Here is a 24,166-nt window from a genome sequence, read left to right as displayed (position 1 = left end):
GTGCCTTTATTTGACAGTTGAAAATTGAGTTTTTCTCTTTTTTTTAGACGCTTATATGTAGCTTTTTACTCTGACCTTGGCGAACTGTCAAAGGTTCTGAGCGGTTTTACAGAGAGGGAAAGAACGATGTGGACTGTAGCTAGTATTCCAGCATGCCTCCTGGTGGCCAGTGATAGAAACTTAATGCAGGAATTGTTTTCCTGCTCAGCCACTTGAGGAATCTTTAAAACAACAAAAATTGTGTTAGTGGAAACATGGTTTGATTCATTTGTTCTCTCCCCCCCGCCCCCCCCCATAGAACTAACTTGATGTATTAGCAAATGTAAACTGTAACAGTATTGTTTTTCTGTTTATTACAGGGATAAAAATCCTCGGATAGGTGATATTCTCCAGAAATTGGCTCCTTTCTTAAAGATGTATGGGGAATATGTAAAGAACTTTGATCGTGCAATGGATCTGGTGAATTCCTGGATGCAACGATCATCTCAGTTTAAATCTATCATTCAGGACATTCAAGTGAGTTTCCTTCCGCATGGTATAGGCATATAGTTTAATGGTGGTGTACCTATATATTTTATAGAATCAGAATCTGATTTGTTATCACTGACTTGTGAAACTTGTTGTTTTGCAGCAGCAGTGCAGAGCAAAGACATAAAAGTACATGAGTTACAAAATTCAATAAGCAGTGCAAAAAAAGGAACAATGAGGTGACGTTCATGGCTTCATGGATGTTTAGAAATTTGATGGCAGAGGGGAAGAAGCTGTTCCTAAATTGTTAAGTATAGGTCTTAAGACTCCTGTATCTCTTCCCTAATGGTAGTAACGTGAAGAGGGCATGTTCTGGGTTGAAGATCCTTAATGATGGATGCCACCTTCTCGAGGCACTGCCTCTTGAAAATGTCCTTGATGGTGGGGAGGGATCTGTCTGAGTCTACAGCAGTGCAGTCTCTTGTCATCCTGTGCATTGGAGCCTCCAGACTAGACTGTGTTGCAACCCCAGCCAGAGTGTTCTCCAGTATAGAAGCTTGTCAGAGTCTTTGGTGAAGTACCAAATCTCCACAAACTCCGATTGAATTTCAGCTATGTGTGTGCCTTCTACATGATGGTAACAATGTGTTGGCCTCGCAGAGATTCTTCGAGATGCTGATGCTTAGGAACTTGAAGCCTGTCACCCTTTCCACTGCTGATTCTTCGATGCAGCCTGGTGTGTGTCCTCCCAACTTCCTCCTCCTGAAATCTACAATCATGTCATTGGTTTTGCTGATGTTGAGTGTGAGGTTGTTATTGCAACACCACTCAACAAGCCGATCTAGCTCACTCCTGTAGGCCTCCTCATTGCCGTCTGAGATTCTACCAACAACAGAGGTGCCATTAGCAGATTTATAGATGGCATTTGAATTGTGCTTACCCACCCAGTCATGAGTACAGTATAGAGAGAGTAAAGCAGTAGGCTAAGCATGCATCCTTGAGGTCCACCTGTGAGATTTAGCATGGACACAGGTCCTTTGGTCTATCATCTGTGCCCTTTTACACCAATTATACATTAATACCAACCATTTTATCAACCCCACACCAGCCCCTCATCCCCGATTCCACCACACACCTTCAAACTTGGGGCAAGTTCAAGTTCAGTATATTGTCATTCAACTGTACACATGTTTACTGCCAAATGAAGCAGCGTTCCTCTGGACCAAGTACACACACCACACAAAAATAATGTTACCATAAATATACTTGCAAATAATAAGTTGCATTTATGACGTAAAAAGGAAACAGTATTACGCTACTGGCACATCATGGAGACCTGGGTGGTGGCAGAGTCCATAGATTTAGGGCCTGGCGGAAGGAGCTGTTTCTAATCCTAACAGTTCTTGTCCTAATGCTATGGTACCTCCTGCCTGATTGGAGATAGGGGATCGAAGGGATTGTTGGACGGATAGAAGGGATCACTGACAATGCTAAGGGTCCTGCGTACGCAGTTTTCCTGATAAATACCTCTGATGGGTGGAAGTGAGGCCGTGGTGATCCTCTCAGCAGTCCATGCAATCGTTTGTAGGGACTTGCGGTCAGATGCCTCATGATTCCTGTACCAGACAGGGCTGCAACTGGTCAGAACACTCTCGATGATGCTCCTGTAAGAATCGGTTAGAATGGCGAGGGTGGGGGAGGGGGCCTCGCTCATCTCAGCCTCCTCAGGAAGTGGAGATGCTGCTGTGCTTTCCTGACCAAAGAGGTAGTGTTGAAGGAGCAGGTGATAACTTCCACACCCATATGTCTTTGCGATCTGGGATGAAACCAGAGCACCAAAGGAACACACAGTCCCAGGGAGTACAGACACAGACATCACTGGGGTTAGGATCAAACATAGGACTCTGGTGCTACAATGCCTCTGTGTTGTCCTCTATCCAGGCATATGAACATGTATGTGCTCCTCAATGTGCATGTATGTGGAAAGAATATGATCATTGCAGTCAGTCTGTCTGTTACTTATTTCTTGGAAGTTCACCTTGAGTAAATCAACAGTTTTCCCAGCGGTCCCTTCACTTGCCTCTGACAACAAGAGTCCTAGACATAACTGAAATAATATAGAATACACTATGAGCAATGTGCCCTGTGTATCTGTCACAGAAATTAAAATGTTTATTCAAATTTAGCCCGCAAGTTTAACTGAAAAACTGTCAGTTTTGTTCAGAGTTGATGACAGATGTGTAGCGTTTATCTGTCTTGTTGAACAAAACTGACATTTATGCTCTGTCAGATAAATGAAACTTACTGCAATCGGGCCAGACATTGTGATGTAAGGAATAAAGTTATGCATATGGCTTTGGATCTACTGAAGCAAATTATTTTATTGGCAATCCTGATTTATTACAGTAAAACTCACGTAAAAGCAGCAAAAGAATTGACTATGACTGAAAAATCATGTTTTAAAAAAAACAATCTAATAGAAGGAATTGAGAAATTAAGTGAACATCAGTTTAAACATTGGTTGAAATCAGAGTACATGGAAAAGCAAAGTAACTTGCTTTTCATTCATTAAAATTGAATAAAAGCTACATCAGGTATTGATCCAGTTGGTCTTTACTGACCAAAAGCTAAAGAAGAATCCACAAGCCATTGTAGAATGTTTAAGGCATAATGAAAGATTAAAACATAAAGTGTAACATTTACTTGTCATGTAATTCATAGCAATCTCACAGTTGGTTTAATATTCATTGTAATGACTGGAATCTTTGAAATGCATCCAAAAATATTAATTTGAATCAATGAAGCACTTGGCTAGTCTCTTCACTTGTGAAAAGATCAATTTAAAATACATTCTCCTTGATGACGTGTGCTTGTAAAACTGAAAAACTAGCAGATTGATAGTAGTTTACCTTTGTCCTCCATAGGCCAGCCGCATCTCATTTGTGCCTTCCAGCAATTATTCTGTTGTCTCGCATTAATAAGCAGGAAGAGGAAACATTTTTAGAATAAATTCCTGTATTTTGTGGTTTTGGAGGAGAAGCTTGTTTTTGGTTCGTGAAATAGAATAGATGGTGCAATGCCTATCACTGGTTGTACTCTTGTCCCAAAGCAAATAAAGATATTTCTGCTCTTGCACACACTTCGGAAAATCTCACCTCCTCTGAAATAAAAACCAAAGAAAGGCTGGAACCAGGATATCAGGAACAAAACCCAGTAGGTCAGAAAGTATCGATGGGAAAAGGAACAATTATTGTTTCAAGTTAACAGCCCTTCATCAGAAACTTGATCTCTGGTGGGGAGCCTTCAATCTGAAATGTTAACTTCCCACAAATGCTGCCTGAGCTAATGAGGCTTTCCAGCACTTTTTTCCCAGATTTTCAACATGTATTCCTTTTTTATGATTTTCCTCTCCTCTGTAGTGTTTTAATTATGTTTAACCATATGTTATAAATATGATATGATTGTATAGCTGCTTAAAATGAAAGCAAAATGTGCCTCAAAGACCACCATGTTAGAAAACTCGAGCACGAAAGTTTAATTGAATATGAGCAAAATAATATGAGATTCATTCTATGAAGAGCACATGGTTATGCTGAAATTTTTCACTGATATTAGCTAGCAGCATGGTGAAATAGATTATCACAAATTGTTAGCATACCAAGTCTCCGCTGAGTGGTCTGTGAAAAATGAAGTCAAAGCAAAGTAATTCCGCACAAGGACTTACAAGTATAGCAGTTGAAGCAGAGTATTAGAAATAAGTATCCAACTATGTATGCTTTGTCAGTTAATTTGTGTAACTAATTTAACAGAAACAAGATGTGTGTGGAAACCTGACATTGCAGCACCACATGCTTGAGCCAGTGCAACGCATTCCCCGTTACGAGCTCCTCCTGAAGGATTACTTGAAGAAACTGCCTGAAGACTCCGTGGATAGGAAAGATGCAGAAAGTAAGTAGAAAAAAACCTGTTGAAAATGAAACATTTATACATGAATCAATCACACACTTTTTAAAGTCCTGACCCTTGGCATAGGTTTGGAGCAATATAAAATATATTACAAAAGCAATTTCAGGAACTACTGTTTAAATTTTTCCTCATTGAAATGGTTTCTGGTAATTTGTATAGATGTACTGAATTATATTGTACTTCATGTAATGCAATAGATTTGAAAAGGACATATATTTCCTGGGTATTATTCAAAAGGTATGAGGCCATTGGCATCCAATATCAATTCGTACAAAAGTGTTACAACTTGGGGTGGCATGTTAGTGTAGTGGTTAACATAACGACTTGCAGAAATAGGTTCAATTCCTGCCACTGTCTGTAAGGAGTCTGTATGTTCTCCCCGTGACTGCATGGGTTTCCTCCAGGTGCTCTGGTTTCCTCCCACAGTCCAAAGATGTAGCGGTTAGTAGGTGAATTGGTCATTGTAAATTAACCTGTGATTAGGTTAGGATTAAATTGGGGTTTGCTGGGCGGTGCGTCTTGAAGGGCTGGAAAGGCTATTCCACACTGTATGTCAATCAATCAATAAATAAATACATACATACATACCAGGGCATGATCAGTGGCTATAAGAATGAATTGCACTTACAACATTATTGGCCGGTAATGATGGCATCAAACAACAGGCATTTCAGAGGTTATAGTAAATGAATCATAATTCCCAAATGCTTCATTTTTAATTGGGTAGTTGTACTTGTTTAGATAGCCCAGAGATTGATTTTGGAACTTTTACTGGTTAATTTATTAATAATCATAATGGGACCTCTATATAAATAAGAAATCAGCTCACCAGTGCTAAGAACAATAAATTGGTAAAAATAAATACTAGCAGTTGGTAATTACTAATTTCAAAACGAACGTATTTAGATAAAACCAACAAACATGATTATAGAATGAATAGAATTTCACGGAGAAGAATAAATGAAAAGATCTGCAGATATTATTACACTGAACAATGAATGCTTCCCCAGGCATAGGTATGAAAATGATTGGATAAATTATATGAATTTCTGTAAGCCATGCACCTTAGGGAGGTTCTATATCATTCGGTTTTTAGCCAGGTTGTGGAGTACGGAAAGGTGATGAAAGATATGGTTGAAATTTTAAATAATAAATTGGATATGTGCATGGCTAAGAAACAGACAGATGATGATATGGGCTAGGTAATGTAACAATCAGGCAGTGTGTAATACAATTACAAAGTTCTCTTTAGAGTCATAGAATACTAGAGCACAGAAACAGGCCTTTTGGCCCATCTAGTCTGTGCCAAACCATTAATCTGCCTGTAGTCCCATCGACCTATGCCCAGACCATAGCATTCCAAACCCCTCCCATTCATGTAGCTATCCAAGTTTCCCTCGAATGTTGAAATCAAACCCACATCCACCACTTGGGACATTGCCTCAAGATTCAGGGGAGAAGATTTAGGACGGAGATGAGGCGAAACTGTTTTTCCCGGAGAGTGGTGAATCTGTGGAATTCTCTGCCCAGGGAAGCAGTTGAGGCTTCCTCACTAAATATATTTAAGATACAGTTAGATGGGTTTTTACATAGTAGGGGAATTAAGGGTTATGGGGAAAAGGCAGGTAGATGGAGCTGAGTTTATGGACAGTTCAGCCATGATCTTATTGAATGGCGGGGCAGGTTCGATGGGACAGATGGCCTACTCCTGTTCCTTTTTCTTATGTTCTTATGTTCTTGTGCTGGCAGCTCATTCTACACTGTCTTCTGAGTGAAGAAGATCCTCCTCATATTCCCCTTAAGCATTTCACCTTTCACCTTTAACCCATGACCTCTATTGTGGTCTCACCCAACCTCAGTGGAAAAAGCTACTTGTATTTACCCTATGCGCTTCATAATTTTGTATACCTCTAGCAAATCTCCTCTCAATCTTCTACTTTCTCGGGAAAAAGCTCTTAACCTATTCAACTCTTCCCTATTACTCAGGCCCTCAAATCCTGGTAACAGGCTTGTACATTTTCTCTGCACTCTTTCAATATTCTTTATATCTTTCCTGTAGGTTGGTGACCAAAACTGCGCACAATACTCTAAATTAGGCACGCCAATGTCTTATGCAATTTCAACATAAATTCTCCTCCTGTACTCAATACATTGATTTAAGAAGGCTAGTGTGCCAAAAGCTTTCTTTACAACCCTATTTACCTGTGACACCACTTTCAAAAAAAATACGGATCTGTATTGCCAGATCCCTCTTCTCTAATGCACTCCTCAGTGCCCTACCACTCACCATGTAAGACTTGCCAAAGTGGTCCTGCCAAAGTGCAGCTTCTCACAATTGTCTGTGTTAAATTCCACTTGCTGTTTCTCAGCCCAATTTTCCACTGGGCCACATCCTGCTGCAAGCTTGAACAGTCCTCCTTGCTGGCCACTACACCCAATCTTGGTGACATCCGCAAATTTGCTGATCCAGTTTACCACATTATCATCCAGATCATTATGATAGATGACAAACAACAATGGACCTAGTATCGATCCCTGTGGCACACCATGAGTCTCAGGCCTCCAGCAAATAGGCAACCATCTACTACAACCCTCTGGCTTCTCCCATGAAACCAATGTCTAATCCAATTTACTACCTCACCTTGAATGCCTAATGCCCAAAACCTCTTGACTAATCCCCCATGCAGGACCATGTCAAAGACCTTGCTAAAGTCCATGTAGACAACATCCACTGCCTTGCCTTCATCGTTTTCTAGTAACTTCCTCAATAAACTCGTTACACATGACCTACCGCACACACACCATGTTGACTGTCCTTACTCAGTCCCTGTCTATCCAAATACTTATATATCTAGTCCCTTAGAATACCTTCCAATAATTTTCCCACCACTGGTGTTAGGCTCACTGGTCTATAACTTCCTGGCTTATTTTTATAGTCTTTCTTAAATAATGGAACAATATTAGCTATATTTCAATCCTCCAGCACCTTACCTATGGCTAAGGATTTTAATTATGTCTGCTAGGGCCCCTGCCGTTTCTGCAATAAGAAAGAAAGAAAGACTAAATAAAGAGAAAAAATCTACCTATGGCCTACGTTTCTCCTAAACCTCCATGAGGCAAAGCCTCAACTCCCCAGTTTAAAACCGGCCCACTCACACAATGGTCAATCCTGCCTAAACCCAACTTCTTTTTATTGGACTTTGCCAATTGCATAATTATGAGCAATCCAATGTCTCCTCAGGAACTGTGGCAAGCAAAATGTGCTGACTGTGTCCCTCGCCCGCCTGGCTCGCTTCTTTTAAGCTCTCTCTCCCTCTACACAGTCCGATGTCTCCTCAGGAACTGTGGCACATAGATCGTGCTGAACAAAAAAAATGTAGTGTTTGGTTTGATTTTTGGTTTGTAATAAATAGTGTGGATTTTTTGCAAATCTTACTCTTGTACCTGGTTTTTATTTTTCTTGAACTTCATTGATCCCCTGATCTTGGAATTTTGTTTGGTTTATCACTTACTTCATCAACCAATCAATGTCCCTAAATAATCTATAGCTTTTGTCTCCAATGTTTTATCTTGAAATCCATTCCTATTATTTATCGTAGTGGATAAAAAAATATTCTTTTATACAGGAGTATGACGATTGCCCAAATTTCATTGGTTGGATACCATATCCCTTTGTCCTATTACTCTGAGCTGTTTTTATCATCTTTTCAATCCAGTTTGTATACATGCATGTGACTTCGTGAATGCATCATCCTAATAATTCGAAAATGCTTCTCTTAAGTCATTTCTCCAGTGTTTGATTTGCCACTCATCTTCTTCAGCTCTACATTTTGTCTAAATTATTCTGTAATTCTTGAACTGCTTCTTCAGATCCTGCTACATTCCTTCCTTGATGTTTGCACGTTTGGCAAATTTTAAATTCAAGATGTTGATAACCGGATTCTGTTTTGAAACGATAGCTGTTTGCAGGCAAAAATTGAAAAAGGCAATTAGTGCAATAAATTATTATATCATGCTGAGGAGGAAATAACATCTGTTCCTAATTCATCAGGGGAAATATGAATACAACATGTTAATTGTGAGAAAGAGAATGAAAAATGGCCACAATACAAAAAAGATATAGATGATGATTGATTGTAATATTATTTATGGTTGCTATCTCTTTTGTGTTATTGACCTTTAATGATGTTCTACCCTAAACACTTAGCTTAATATCTAATGGCTTGGTTTAGAATTTCCCTTAATAAATTAGGCTGCTGGTGGTCAAGATTAGGTTTGTGCATGAGAATGGATAAAATACCAAGGATGGATTAACCCAGCATTCTGATATGGGTGGATGATTTAAACAAAGCAGGGAGAAGAATTGGATGACAAGGGGGGAACAATTCTTTAAAATTACGTTAAATACATTAATAGGTTTAAAGCTTCCATCTGTGGTTTTATGAACTACAGGTTTTTATATATTATGGACTTTTAATGACTAATTAAAACTTGTTTTAAATTTTAGAATCTTTGGAGCTCATTTCAACTGCAGCTAACCATTCCAACGTGGCAATTAGGAAAATGGTAAGGCAATTTAATGTTTTGCTCCACACTTAATGTGCTGTTCACATCTCAATAAGCAATGGATGTTGTGGAAATAAAATTGCTTGTTATACTTTCGTCATGAACCTTATTGATTGAAATTTATTTTTTAGTATTTCACATTTGCCAGTTTGATATATAAAAACAAAATCAATTTGAAGCAACATGTATTAACCACTCAGTTCTGTTCTCCCCATTCTTTATCAATAGCCTTGTCTGGTTACCCAAGTTCCATTCCCTCCTTTCATGGGAATCTATTAACTGCAGTGATCAATGGGCACACTAAGTTGGTCTGGCTGCAGAACAGCAAAGGAGATTTTGCATCGCATTTCCTGAACTGCCGACAAGCTTTTAATGTTTCATAATTGTGAAACTGAATTATGTAACTGGAGCTATTGGGTCCCCCAAAAGATATGGTTCTTTAATTGTATTTTCATATGATAGAAATATAGGCACTTTCTATCTCAAGGCAAAGTCAGTTTAGTTATTGAAAAAAACACAATTAGCCCCTTTACCACTCATTTAAAACACAAACCTTTAGCAGCCAACATTTTGTCTGTCTCACTACTACTTTTGGAAGCTTACTTCCTTCCCCTTCACAGATTAATGACTCACTGCAGCCAGATACAAGGCCAGGAAATGATTGCTATATCCTCCTGATTGCAAGCCATTTATTTGGCGTAGATTATATTTTCTTTAAGCACCGCAGCACAATTACTGTCAAAGTTAACACTGTTAAATCATGAAATATGGCTGACAAAGGGTCATAAATTATTCTTTTTCTGGAATAACAGCCAGTCTTCCTTTGGGAACTTGCCCATTCAACATTGTTGGCTATTTTGGTAAAACAAAGATAATGATTTGAGTGCTTAAAGTCTAAAAGTGGTTTCAGACAATAGTTTCTGTGCAGAAGTGAAAAGAACTGTCTTGAAACATATTAACTAAAATTAAATTTTATATACATAGGCTGTAAAATTTATTATGCACATTACCTAAAGATACAATTTCTGTCTTTCTAAATAATCACAGTCAATATTACTGAAAAACCTTTTAATTGGTAACCAGCTGAATTTCCTAATTCCTGTGATACATAACTCATTTTTGACCAGTATTTTTCCTTTATATTTCACTTTTATGAGAAGTAATTTTGAGTGAGAAATGGTGAAGATCATGAAATAATATCCATCATTCCTCAAAGTTAATCTACTTTGTTACGCTATTGGATAAGAAAGGGAACCCAGATTAGATCAAGCCCATCTATAGACTCACAGTCACAGATAATCCGTTCAGGGCATTCCAAAATAATTTATATCAATAAGAAGTACATTTTTAGCTGTTTGTTTCTTTAATAGCTCCTTCAGTTGAGGATGATTCCCTTCCCGTGAATTCTAAGGTGACTAGTGAGTCTTACAGGAGGTGAGGAGATGAAACATTTGCTGCAGGTAACCCAGTCTCTGAGGTGGACTTGTGTATATATGGTCCAGTTGAATTTCTGGTCAATAGTGATCTCCAGGATATTGAAGTGGGGTCTTTGTGATTGTAATGCTATTAAATATCAAGGATACCCAAAAAAATAAGAGGAAGAGCAGTTTATTTAGCTACTTCAGTCTGCTTCAAAAGTCAATGGCTGCAGTTTCCCTTCTTTTAGATTGAGTTTTGGTGAAGATAGTTAATTGTATGTAGAATTTTACTTACCATTTATCATCCTATGGCTGTATACAGACTGCATTTGATTTGTACATTAAATATGGTAATTCTGGCTGGAATGATAATTCATCCAGCACAATAGGCCCTTGGCAGACTGGGTCCATGCCATTTATTAGGCACCTATTTACACTAATCATGCTTAATTTTCCCTATATTCCCATCATCTCCCTCCAGGTAATTTTGGGGAAAGTCAGGGAACACATTTAAATCTGCTAATTATTGGAATTAAAGGTCAGAATTTGTTGGTAGCAGGAAGCTACCCTTACTTGCAGCTGAACAAGCTACCAGCTACAGACAACTGTGAAGAGTCGATCTAAGTCCCACTCTGTGGCAGGTAGTGGTAGGAGAGCCAAAACAAACCACCCACCCCAACTTTGAAGGTTATTAAAACAGTCAAGAATGTTGTATACCCTCATATGCTGGGTACATTCAACCTTATAAAAACAATTAAAAGGATTTGGGGGCATCAAAGTAGCATGAAGTTTGTGTGGCAGGATGGAGATACGTCTCCACCAAAGGAAGTGTAAGGCACTCCTTCCTTCTGCTAGCCTGTAGGTCACCCTCGAGCAAGGTGTGGCACCCCCTCAGTTCCCTGATCAGAGCCACATGAAGCTATGGGAGCAGGTAGTGGGTGATCATATGAGCAGCCGATTCCTGTCACACGTCCCGGTTCTGCGACCACTGATGCCAGGCAGACAGTCTCTGAACAGTATTGATAATGGCTGGGGTCACCTATCTGGCAAAGACACTGCCCAGGAGAAGGCAATGGCAAACCCACTTCTGTGGAATTTGCCAAGAACAATTATGGTCAAAACCGTTTTCGGCCACAACATACGAGATAGCACGTAATGAATGAAAGTGGCGCAGCCGTTTATGTAACTCTTTTAGAATTTGGGGTGTTCGAGAGTTCAGAGTTCAATTCCCGTGCTGTCGATGAGGAGCTTGTACATCCTCTACTGAGCACATGGGTTTCCCCTGAGTTCTCCAGATTCCTCCCACAGTCCAAAGACTTAACGGTTAGTGGGTTAATTGGTCACTATAGATTGTCCCATGATTAGGCTAGTGTTAAATAGATGTATTGCTGAGCGGTACAATTCATTGGGCCAGAAGAGTTGTTCCACACTGTATCTATAAATAAAATAAAATAAATGATTAAAAATATAAAAAGATAGATGCAAGCCAATTAATATATTTTAAACAATTTAAAATATTAAAGAAGGGTCAACTTTTTAAAAATTACTGTGATTCTCTTTGTCGCTGGAAGGAAAGTTAAATGATTAGGCTAACTGTTCACCTGGCAGGTTTAAACAAATGCAGATTAACACATGTTGCCAAAGAATTTAACATGCGAGTGTTTTGCCACTCGATACCATGTTGAGTTGAATGTTGATGTGCCAGTGTCACATGGCTTGTAAATTTGAGATTTTAAAGATTAAAAATCTTCAGAAGATTTGCTTTGTAGCAGCAGAAACTAATCCAAAATCAAACAAAACAATTGCTACCTGCTTGAGACAGTATGAACTTGTTATACTTGCGTGACATGTCCACAGCGTCAGTGATTGCTCCAAAAGTTGACCCGTTTATTCCATCCTTTATTAGTAATTTGCAAACATACAATTAACAAATATGCAATTAAGCATAATTGAGCGTTATCTCAGCGGTCAGCAAAGATATGATCTTGCCGGCCCCAAGCTACAAACTACCACGAAATAAGCATGAATACAGAACTTGTTCCCCTTCGCTTTTACCGCACCCCCACTAATGTGACCAGTTACCATAATAAATGCATAATGCAGAATACGAGGCTCCTACCTTCCAGCTCCCTAATTATTATACTATAATAATTACAACTACATGCTACTGAGACACGGAGGATATGAAACTTCAACATTTGCACCAATGTTCTCTTTTGTTAAGCAGTGTATTCTGGATTGTGATTTTATCCTGCCACACCAGGTTGTCCCTCCTGACTGCATTCAGGGAAATCTGTCCTGAATGGCTGCTGCCAAAGTTCATTCAAACACAAAACTGAAGTCCCACTTAACTGTCAGCTCTGGCCAAGCGTCATCTCTTCCACCACTGCGGTCTTTCATTAACAGTCCAACCCAGCATTGTTCTGGTTGCATAGGGTCCATTATGAACACTGCAAACCACTTGCGATGGCTCCAATGCCTGAGGCACATTCACCCCTATCAGCAGCTCGATTTCTGACTTAATTTCCAGCAAATGAACGTGTTTCAGGTGAGACCATTCAGATGATCTCTTTGTGATCTCTCAGGTGATCTCCCCCGTAAGGCCATTAGATACCAGGGCGGTACTCGCTGCTGTGTTTGCGTCATTCACAGCGTGTTTCAAACCTGCACTCTTTTCATCAGAATGCATATGAAGGAAGTTGACATGCTTGCCACCATGTACCTTGCATGAAAGACGCTTCTTGCAATCCTCTTTGATGAGTTCCCTACACAAACAATCAAAACAGACACCTTTTTCTTATCAGAAGGCATAATTCTCCTTATAAACCCTTTTCATCAACTTAGAGTACGTCCAAAGTATGCTCACCCTGGCAGAACAGGTAAACCTTATCATTAGTTCTGGGCTCAGTTTTTGCTTCACTTTCAGCATCCACAGTAGTGGCAAAGCTGCTTCCTTTAGTTTGAAAACAAATTTGTGATCTAGTTTTGTTCACACCCTTACTTAGTACTAGCTGACTGGTGGTGCAAACAAAGTAACCTTATGTTTGTGCCTTTCATGCAGTTCATAGACTGCCGATCGCCATTCTTTTCTAAGTTCAGGGGACAACTTATTTACAACAACAGACATCCCACCTCTCCCGGAAGTTCTGGGAGTCTCCCGCATATGAATAGTGGCTCCCTGAACCCGCAAATTATATACAATATCACGGAGATCAATTTATTTGAAAGCGAAAGAGCGCGCAAGAGAGAGTGCGCGAGTGAGAGAGAGAGCGCGAGAGAGAGAGAGAAAGCAAGTGAGAGAGAGAGAGAGAGCACGAGAGAGCAAGCAAGCAAGAGCGCGAGAGAGCGAGAGAGAAAGCGAGCAAGAGAGAGCGCGAGAGCAAGCAAGCGAGAGTGCGCGAGAGAGAAAGCAAGCGAGAGAGAGAGAGTGCGTGAGCGACCACGAGAGAGAGAAAGCGCGCGAGCGAGAGCGCGCCATGGCAGAGTGTTCAAAAAAAAAAGAAGATATAAAACATAAGTCAGCTTCTTTAACTCATATGTTTTGGTCGTGTCCTCTGTTGGAAAAATATTGGAAAGATATTTTTGATATTATTTCAACGCTGTTGAATACAGACTTACAACCTCACCCAATTAATGCTATTTTTGGATTACCAATGATAGAATCAAATCATTTAACCTCTTCAGCTCGTCGGATGATTGCATTTCTTACTTTAATGGCTAGAAGATCTATTTTACTGAATTGGTAAGAGATTAACCCTCCTACTGTATTTCACTGGTTTTCACAAACTATGTTGTGTTTAAATTTGGAAAAAATTAGAAGTGTGGTTTATGACCCTTCCATTAAATTTGAAAAAACTTGGAGGCCATTTATTCAGCATTTTCATATGATGTAATTTGACCATTTCCAAACTTATTTTACTTCTCTGTAGTGTTGGTTGAGAGGAATGGAGTTGTCGACACTAAGATTTTCTTTTTTTCCATTTTTACGTTGTTAAAACTGCCCAGGTTTTTTTTTAGTTTAGTTGATTAATTCTGTTTAGTTTTTTTTTGAGGGGGTTTTATTTTTTTTTTCTTTTTTCATGATTTTTGTCTAGATATTTTCTTTTCATCCTGTATTATTCATTGGTATCCTATATGATTGGGAGTTTTGTCACTTAAATACTATTTGGTTTTATAATTACTCATGTTAAGTATAACAATGTATTCCCAACAACTTTGTATTATTGCTATGTTATGTTTATATTCTATGAAACTAATAAAAAGATTGAAAAAAAAATGTACGTCACCCCAGACTACACTAAAGTGTACCCCTGCCTAATAGGGGTCAAAAATAATGACAGTGTTACTCGCTGCACTATTTGCAACAGTGACTTTTCTATTGCCCATGGTGGGTTAAGACTGTAAAAGACATGTTGAAGTGAGTTTAACAGGTGTCATTCGTTCATTAGCATAGCTAACGTTATTTAAACTAGCTGGCTAGCTGCTAAGGAGCTAGTCTATTGCAGACATCCCACCTCTCCCGGAAGTCTCCCGCAAATTGATGGTGCTACCTCCCTGCAATCAGTTTTTGGAGGGTGGGATGTCTGCAACAATCTTCATATTAACAGGCATGTTCAACTCATGCATGGCCTGCATGTCTTCTGCAGCATTGCAACAACTTCTAAGAAAAAGACTAATCTTGAAGAGTTTTCACATCTTCCGACTTGATGTGCTGCCAAGAACGAGCCTTTTCCTTGTAGGCCGCAGCAATATCAGATCCTTACCAAAGTGCTCCTGTAGTAAGGCCTTAGACCTCAGATATTCTTCCTCCGGGCTGGCTCGATTGCAACTTTTGACAAGCTCTTTAGGGTAACCTCCAGTGTACTGTCGAGAAATTAGAGACAGTCACCAAAATCTTCAGTCTTACTTTTAATGCTATTCCTGAAAGCCCTCATAAATGAACCGCCATCAAAGATTTGAATCTCTCTTTCAAGCAGAGATGCAATGCATTGTTGTTGCATCACTATACTTGTTATTTCTTTTCATGTCCTTATGGCCTCCAGACCTTTATCATCTGAAATACGAGTGTCTTCATACCATAAACTAATGTTCTCAGAAGCACCTTTTGCTATTGGTCATGTCATAGGTTCAGAGTGCCTCCTTGGTGTAGGCTGAGAGTGAATGCTTGGGGTTCAAATTACTGGCTCGTGGACTTTACATTCTCCAGAGATTCAGTATGCTGGATTTTCTCTGTCTCTGGTCAACATAGGAACTACCCCCAAAGAACATCACTGCTGGAGCTTGTTTAGCAATTGCAGCCTGTAGCACTTTAACTCTGCCCATTTTGCCTGCAATTTCTTCCTGCAACTTCACCTCCTCCATCTGTCTTCGAAGTTGCTCTGCCTTTTATTCCTGATTTTTCCAAAACTATTCCTGGTTTTTCTGAAATTATACTTCCTGATGTCCCTGATCTCTCCGAAGCTGTTCCACCTGTTCTTCCAACACGTGCTTATCCCTGAATATCTGTTGCCTTGTGTGTAACTTAGCTAAATCAGCCTCCATTTTAGTGTGTACCAATGTGGTATTTAGATGCACGGGATGTCGATCTCTTATCGTCAGGACTGGCTGCATACACGTTAGGCGTGTTGTCCTCAGCGCGTACGTTATCCTGTGACTTGTCACCTTTATACGTAGTCACAGCCTGTACTGGCTCGTAAATGTTTTCATTTTCCCCAGGGAGCTGACCTTCAACATAGCATATTTATTTCAACCATTGTTCAGCCTCTGCTGTGACTGTACTAATAAGCATATCAACGCTTACAAAGTCTGCAACCTGTTTATCTCGCTCAGAGATGGGCATTAAAGAAAGCAGCCTAATAGTATCTTCACAAAGAGCTTTAAAATCATCCAAATAAGACTGCACTCCGGAAATAAATTCTTGCTCTTCCTGCAAGGATTGCTAATTGACAATGTTAAATCTTTAATCCTCTTTAACACTTTATTATAGTCCTTTCAGAGGCTGTCAACCCTGTTCACCAAAGCTTTCCCCGTAAACTTAATTTCTCTCTTAGTTCTGCCTTCAACATTACTACTTCCAGCCTGACTCATTTTGAATTCTAAGTGCTCAAACAAGACAAGACAATGCAGTTTCAATGCAGCTTTTCAATTCTTTGGCATTTCAACAGAATCAAGGATCGAACACTTCAGAACAGTGCAGTCCAACCCAGTTGGACATGGCAACGTTGACCACTTCAGAACTGTGTTTCAAATCCAAACACACAGTGTGAAACAACAGAAAAGATTGTTACTTGCCACAAGCTGCTCCAGGCTGGTGCTTCCAGTTTCTTGGATGCATCTGACGGCTGATATCCATTTGGTCTAACTGTCGAAATCTTTGCTGACAAAATGTAGCAGCAAAAACTAATCCAAAATCAAACAAAACAATTGCTGTCTGTCTTTGACCATACGGACTTGTTATACTTGCATGATATGCCCACAGCTCCAATGATTGCTCCAAAGGTATATTCAATCCTTCAGTCAGAAAAGACACAACTTCCATGGTCCCAAGCTGTAACCTGCCACAAGATAAGCAGGAATACGTAACTTATTCCCTTCACTTTTACCATGCCCCCACTAATGTGACCTGTCACCATAATAAACGTGCAACACACAGTACGTGGCTTCCATAAGCTTTACTTGTCACGTGTACATCAAAACATACAGTGAATTGTGTCACTTGAGTCACAGCCAACACAATCTGAGGATGTGCTGATGGCAGCCAGCAAGTGTTGCCATGCTTCTAGCACCAACGTAGAATGCGCACAACTCACTCACCTGCACGTCATTGAAATGTGGGGGGGAAACCGGAGCACACGGTCACAGGACGAGTGTACAGACTTCTCACAGACCAACTCAGGATTTGAACTCCAATCGCTGACGTTGTGTAGTGTTATGTTAGCTGATATGAAGCCGTGCAGCCCACTGCACTACTGTGCAACCCAATAACATTTGTAGTCTTGAGCTTCCAGATGTTGTGGGTGTAATTGCTTACAAGTTGGCAATTTCACAGCCCAGATTGAAGCATCTGGGATTTGTTTTAATAACAAAACTTTAGTAAGGTTATATTCAGAGGTGGTGCAGAAAGGTAAATAATCAGGAAAAGAAAAAAAATGACAAGGTTATTTACAAACAGAAGGAAATCTGCAGATGCTGGAAATCCAAGCAATACACACACAAAATGCTGGAGGAACTCAGCAGGCCAAGCAGCACCTATGGAAACGAGTAAACAGGCAATGATTCGGGCCATGTCGCTTCATCAGGCCGGGAGAAAAAAGACGAGGTCAGAGTAAGAAGATGGGGGAGGGGAGGAAGAAATACAAGGCAGTAGGTGTTAGGTGAAACCAGGGGGGGTGGGGGTGTGAAGTAAAGAACTGGGAAGTTGATTGGTGAAAGAGATAAAGGGCTGGGGAAAGTGGAATGTGATAGGAGAGGACAAATGACCAGGGAAGAAAGGGAAGGAGGAGGAGCACCAGAGGGAGGTGATGGGCAGGTAAGGAGATGAGAGAGGGGAATGATGAAGCGGGTAGTGCTATTACCGGAAGTCCAAGAAATTGATGTTCATGCAATAAAATGAATTACTTCAAATACAACTGACACAAATATGTTAGATTTTTATCGATTTAAAATTTTACTCATTTTGCTATTTCTCTCACCGTGCTGCTTAACAGTCCTGTGGTTTAGTGACAGACTGAAACTGATGGTGCAGAGTAAGAGGATGCAGACAGTGTCACTATTAAATAGAACAATAAAGTTTATTTTTCAGTTTTTACTTTGGGAATACAATTTGTTAGCCTCAATTCTTCACTGCTGTTACTTGTTATTAATAACATATTCCTGTTTGAAGAAACTAGTAAAAGCAAGTTCCATTTGTGTAAGCCCTTCGTATCTTTAGAAGTTTTATTCCATATGCTATTGTTTGCGGAAATTTAAAATTTCATCATTTAAAATTGTCTTTAGTGACCCATCAGTAACTGAGAGTTAATTGTGTCACTTTGTAACAGTGAAATGTAATCCTTTTTTAATAATTTCATCACCAACTATTGCCTGTTAAAATAATAGGTGTAAATCATCTGTGGATTAAAAGTGATGAAACTTTCCATGAACCTTATTTAGTATTCATGAACCTATTTAAATATTAAGCAAGCCCCTTGTACAATCGTAATTTATTGAATTAATGTAATATATTGTGTCTGATCAAAAGCTATGATGACAGGAATCTTGTTGCATCAAGATATTAAACTTTTTTTATTTTCTAGGAAAAAATGAATAAGCTACTGGAAGTTTATGAAAGGCTTGGTGGTGAAGCAGATATCGTCAATCCAGCTAATGAACTTATTAAAGAGGGCCACATTCAAAAGCTGTCAGCTAAGAATGGTTCAGCTCAAGATCGATACCTGTTTCTGGTAAGCCATTGTCAAATTTTATAAGGTATCAGCATTTATCTATCCTCCTCCCCACATTTTAGCGGATATGGTCCATTCCTTCATACAGGAGCTACATAATTACAACTGTTCATGTTATTTCATATCACAGATTTGTCAAAGCTGCATTTTGCTATTTCTCTACCCCGCTGCTTAACAGTCCTGTGGTTTTGTGACAGACTGACTGATGGTGCAGAGTAAGAGGATGCAGACATTGTCACTATTAAATAGAACAATATAGTTGGCTTTATTTTTCACTTTTTCACTTTGGAAATACGATTTGTTAGCCTCCGTTCTTCACTGTTGTTATTAATACCGTACTCCTGTTTGAAGAAACTAGTAAAAGTAAGTTCCATTTATGTAAGCCCTTTTCATCTTTAAAATGGGGCACAACCCCCATAGCTCTGGGAAATGGTTATTATCGATTGAGTAAATTAGATAAAATGATTTATAAGGACATTTCTGATACTCAGTTTCAGGGAAGAATTGTTTAGGCAACTTAGTCAAAACAGTTTTTCTCAGAAAGCTGCTTCACAATGTTGTAAAATTTTACCATGTTGTATAATTTTGTAACATTATGGATTTTTATGACTTTTGCATAAATAACTTTATACGGTACCTAGGTTCCTTTAATGATTTATTAAACTTCTATTATTTCATGTCAATCATTTATTAATTAAATGGAAATGAAACCATGTTATCTATCATAATTGCTTAATATTATTTGCATTATTTTATAGCTAGACACTGTTTGAAATCAAATATTTTTATCTTTAGTTCAACAATATGGTTCTTTACTGTGTGCCAAAGCTTCGACTGATGGGACAGAAATTCAGTGTGAGAGAAAGGATTGACATTGCTGGAATGCAGGTTTGTGATATAATATTGTTACAAAATATAAATTATTTCACAGAACATATGTTGGCATGTTGAGAGCAATTTAATCTCTTCTTTAGGTCCAAGAAATTGTGAAAACAAATGTAATGCATACATTTACAATCATGGGAAAGCAGCGATCTCTGGAACTTCAGGCCAGGTATATGGAATATTTTAATTTTTCATTATGATTGTTCTGGTTAAACTTTCTGTTCAGGTTCGAAAGGAAATGTGCAGTGGATTGAAAATGTATGAAAGGAAGTTTTTAAAATGTTTATTGAAAGGAAGAGTTCAAGCAAAAATGACACAATTATCAATATACTGAATTCTGTAAAACATTAATATTTCAGGACTGAGGAAGAAAGCAAAGATTGGTTTCAGGTATGGAATGTCCAGCAAAATATTTTGTTACTGAATTGTTTTCCAGTCAATGCTGGAATTAGTTGTTAAATATCACAAAAACATTGTTTTTTTTAAATTAGGTTATCAATGCTACAATTGAAAAGCACAAGCAAAACAGTGAGACCTTCAATAAGGCTTTCAATAGTTCTCTTTCAAGGGATGATGAAAATCCTCCAGATTCTCCTGTAAGTACCACATTTCTTCGAGACTGCAATATATGGTTGCCTAAGAGGCAGCTGAATTAATGATAAACAGTTACGGCAAACTAAATACAAGACTGGGAAACTGTAGTGGTTATTTAACACATTGTGAAATCAACAGGATTTCTGGTGGGGCTTGCCAGTGTAGACTGCACATCTGGAGGTGTAAACAGTGGATGAATATTTTGGTATGAAATTTCTAAATGTGAATTAAAAGTAGCAGCTTGGGATACAAAACGGCTGTGATTTATTCCTTGCCTTTCATATTTTTGTTACCTGTGCTATCAACATCGTTTTCTGTTTTTCCATTTACAACCCACTCAAAGCTAAGAGAGAGATCATCTCATCACCTTAATTATAGAGGAATTTTCCACTCTCTTTCCTCTATGTCACATCTTGATGTTCTGCTTTTCAGCCCTTTGCTCTAAGGCCTACACATACGAAAAAATTTTTGAAAATCTTCTTAATCATCTGGGTCACCTCATCAAAAAACTCATTCAGGTTTGTAAGACGTAACCTTCCCTGATGCACAAAGCCATATTGACTATCCCTAATTATTCCATGCTTTTTTTTAGAGGTGAGTAAATTTTAGAACATAGAAATCCACAGCACATTACAGGCCCTTCTGCCCACAGTGTTGTGCCAACGATGTAACCCACTCTAGAAACTGCCTACAATTTCCCTACCTCAGAGCCCTCTATTTTTCCAAGCTTCATGTACCTATCTAAGAATCAGTGGTAGAGGCAGATCCTATTGTATCTGCCTCTACCACTGTTGCTGGCAGTGCATTCCACACACCCATCACTGTCTGTGTGAAAAACTTACCTCTGACACCCCCTCCCCCTGTACTTGAACTACTTCCAAGCACCTTAAAACTATGTCCCCTCGAGTTAGCCATTTCAGCCTTGGAGAAAAGCCTCTGTCTATCTACACGATCAATACCTCAGAGGATTTATCCCTGAGGATCTCTGTTAAAGGCCCCAGGAAGCATCCACTGTCCCTCAATCGATAACCTAGGATAGATCACACAAGACCTTAGAGTCTTGTCTACCTCAGTGTTCTTCAAGGAACCCAGCACTACCTCCTTAATATCAGAATCAGATTTAATATCACCAGACTACGTCGCGAAATTACGGCAGCAGTACAATGAAATACATGACAAATAAATAGGAAAAAAACTGAGTTATGTTAAATATATATGTGTCTATTAACGTTAAGTTAAAAATAGCTAAGTGCAAGGTAACAGAAATAAAATAAGAAGTGAGGCAGCGTTTATGGGTTCAATGTCCATTGAGAAATCGGATGGGAGAGGGAAAGAAGCTGTTCCTGAGTCACTGAGTGTGTGCCTTCAGGCTTCTGTACCTCCATCCCGATGGTAACAGTGCAAAGGGGGCATGTCCTGGGTGGTGGGTGTACTGAAAGTTGGACGCCGCCTTCCGAAGGCCCCGCTCCTTGAAGATGTCTTGGATCAACGTGCCATATGTCAGTGTACTCCACTCTGATCTCTGTCCTCTGTGTCCTCAGTGAACTTGTTAAGTGCCATACCCGCTTCCTCTGCCACCTGGCAGAAATTTCCTCCTTTGTCCTTATGTAGCCCCATCCTCTCCCTTTGTTATTTTTCATGTACGTTTCATCATGTGCACTTTAAATACAACACTTCAGGTGTGCAACACACAAAATGCTAGAGGAACTCAGCAGGCCAGGCAGCATCTATGGAACAGAGTACAGTGGACGTTTCGAGCCAAGACCCTTCAGCAGGAGGGTCTGAAACATCAACTGTCCTCCTTTCCATAGATGCTGCCTGGCTTGCTGAGTTCCACCAGCATTTTGTGTGTGTTGCTTGGATTTTCAGCATCTGTAGATTCTCTTTTGTTTGTGATTGGATTTCAGGTATGCTTTGTTTGTAGTGTACGACTCTATAATTAAGTGTTGAAAACATTCCTTTTTATCTCTTTTAGCCATTCATTAAAGTAACTTTTCTTCTAAAATCCTACCATGCTTTCTAACTGCTGCAACATTCTACCATCTTGCTGGCAATAGTATAAAAAAGTATTGCCAGAATTTTGCAGGAAATATCAGTATTACCTATAAATACCAATTAAAAATAAGTAGTTATGCATGAAAAATGTGTGAATGAGGCAAAGAAGTGCCAGATGGAGTACAATGTAGGAAAGTGTATGGTCATAGACTTTGGTAGAAAGAATAAAGGTGTGGACTATTTTGTGAACTGGGAGCAAACTCAAAGACTGGAGGTGCAAAAGAACTAGGAGTCCTAGTACAGGATTCCCTAAAGGTTAACTTGCTGGTTGCATTGGTAGTAAAGAAGGCAAATGCTATATTGGCATTCATTTCAAAGGGACTAGGATATAAAAAGGAGGATGAGGCTTTACAAGGCATAGGTCAGACCACATTGCGGTATTGTGAGCAGTTTTGGGTCCTATATCTAAGAAAGTATGTGCTAGTATTGGAGAGGGTCCAAGGGAGATTTACGAAAATGATCTTGGAAATGAAAGTATTAATGCATGAGGAGCATTCGATGATTCATTGAAACCTCCCTAATATTGAAAGGGTCTGAATAGAGTGAACATGAAGAGGATGTTTCCAATAGTCTAGGACCAGAGGGCACAGCCTGAGAATAGAAAGATGACCCTTTAGAATAGATATGTGGAGGAATTTCTTTAGCCAGGGGGTGGTAAATCTGTGGAGTTAATTGCCACAGATGGCCAAGTCGCTGGGTATGCTTAGAGTGAAAGTTGATAGGTTCTCGATTAGTAAGGTCGTTAAAGGCTATGCGAAGAAGGCAGGAGAATGCGGTTTATTCTTCTCCGTCATACACAGGGAGCTTGTCCTGCCATGAAATTGTGAAAGTCACATCAATCTACATTTAAAAAATGACTTTACCAGTTCTGGGTAAAGTATATGCCTTAAGTAGTTTGAAGTATTACAAAGCAATTAATGGTGATCAGCAACCTGCAACAGACCACCCACCACACCCCCAGACGACTTTTGAAGCTCACTATTCATTGTTTATAATTCTGTATCTTGGAAATTTTCAGTATTTGAAGTGTTTTATGAATTTAGTTTGTTAATGCAATTCTCAAATGATTGTCAACTCAGTTGCAATGTGTTTCTTAAAATGTTTGGTCTTGTAGGTATCAGGTGCAACTTGTGCTGAAACTAATCCAGGAGGAGACTGCTCCAGCCCAACTATGGTAGGTGAACATTAAGGTTATTCAGACCATAATCTTACATCAAATTTGTAGAAACACAACAGAGATTTTATCCAGTAAATAGGAAATGTGTAGCCTTTATGAATCCATTTTTATAGCATTTTCTTAACCAAGTTATAAGGAACTGAAACTGTCATAAACTGCTTTAAGTATGCTGAAAGATGTGTAATTTTGTTTATCGCATGTTGAAGGATGCTATCCAATTGGTGCATCATCTTTTTAGCTTTTGATTTCTTTCCAATCTTTTTCCGCTTTTGTACTCTAATGATAGGCAGTGTGGTGGAGCTTTGCATTGCATCCAACAACCCAGACAATGACTCCAGGCCACAACTTGAATTTCCTTGCAGGAGTGCACAGAAACAAATGCAGAGGGCATTTGATTGGAAGCAGTGGGAAAGAGAAAGTGGGAGGGCAAAATATGAGTATTCAAAGAAAAAGGGAGGGGAAGTGGTGAGGTGTAGGAAGTGAAGAACAGGGGAGGGATACAGTGAAGAATGGAAGGCAGAACAGAGAAATAATGAAAGGTTCTCAAATTGAGATACAAGTCTCAACTTGAGATTCTGGCCATGTGTTTTCAACTA

General features: G+C 39.2%; 1 protein-coding gene across 3 annotated transcripts in view; it reads left to right on the top strand.

The window, feature by feature from the left end:
• Window positions 1–24,166, top strand: part of fgd (faciogenital dysplasia) — a 267,818-nt gene that overhangs the window by 209,871 nt on the left and 33,781 nt on the right. For all 3 annotated transcript variants that reach the window (XM_072280391.1, XM_072280392.1, XM_072280393.1), the window contains exons 7-15: window positions 360–516; window positions 4,278–4,416; window positions 8,942–9,000; window positions 18,713–18,859; window positions 19,655–19,747; window positions 19,834–19,913; window positions 20,104–20,134; window positions 20,236–20,340; window positions 23,508–23,567. In XM_072280391.1, the coding sequence (XP_072136492.1) occupies window positions 360–516; window positions 4,278–4,416; window positions 8,942–9,000; window positions 18,713–18,859; window positions 19,655–19,747; window positions 19,834–19,913; window positions 20,104–20,134; window positions 20,236–20,340; window positions 23,508–23,567 (871 nt within the window). The remainder of the gene's footprint in view (window positions 1–359; window positions 517–4,277; window positions 4,417–8,941; window positions 9,001–18,712; window positions 18,860–19,654; window positions 19,748–19,833; window positions 19,914–20,103; window positions 20,135–20,235; window positions 20,341–23,507; window positions 23,568–24,166) is intronic.

This window comes from Mobula birostris, chromosome 16 (genome assembly GCF_030028105.1).
Source record: "Mobula birostris isolate sMobBir1 chromosome 16, sMobBir1.hap1, whole genome shotgun sequence".
Lineage (NCBI taxonomy): Eukaryota > Metazoa > Chordata > Chondrichthyes > Myliobatiformes > Myliobatidae > Mobula > Mobula birostris.
The sequence above is the reverse complement of the archived record's forward strand: the minus strand, read 5'-3'. Positions and strand labels throughout refer to the sequence as shown.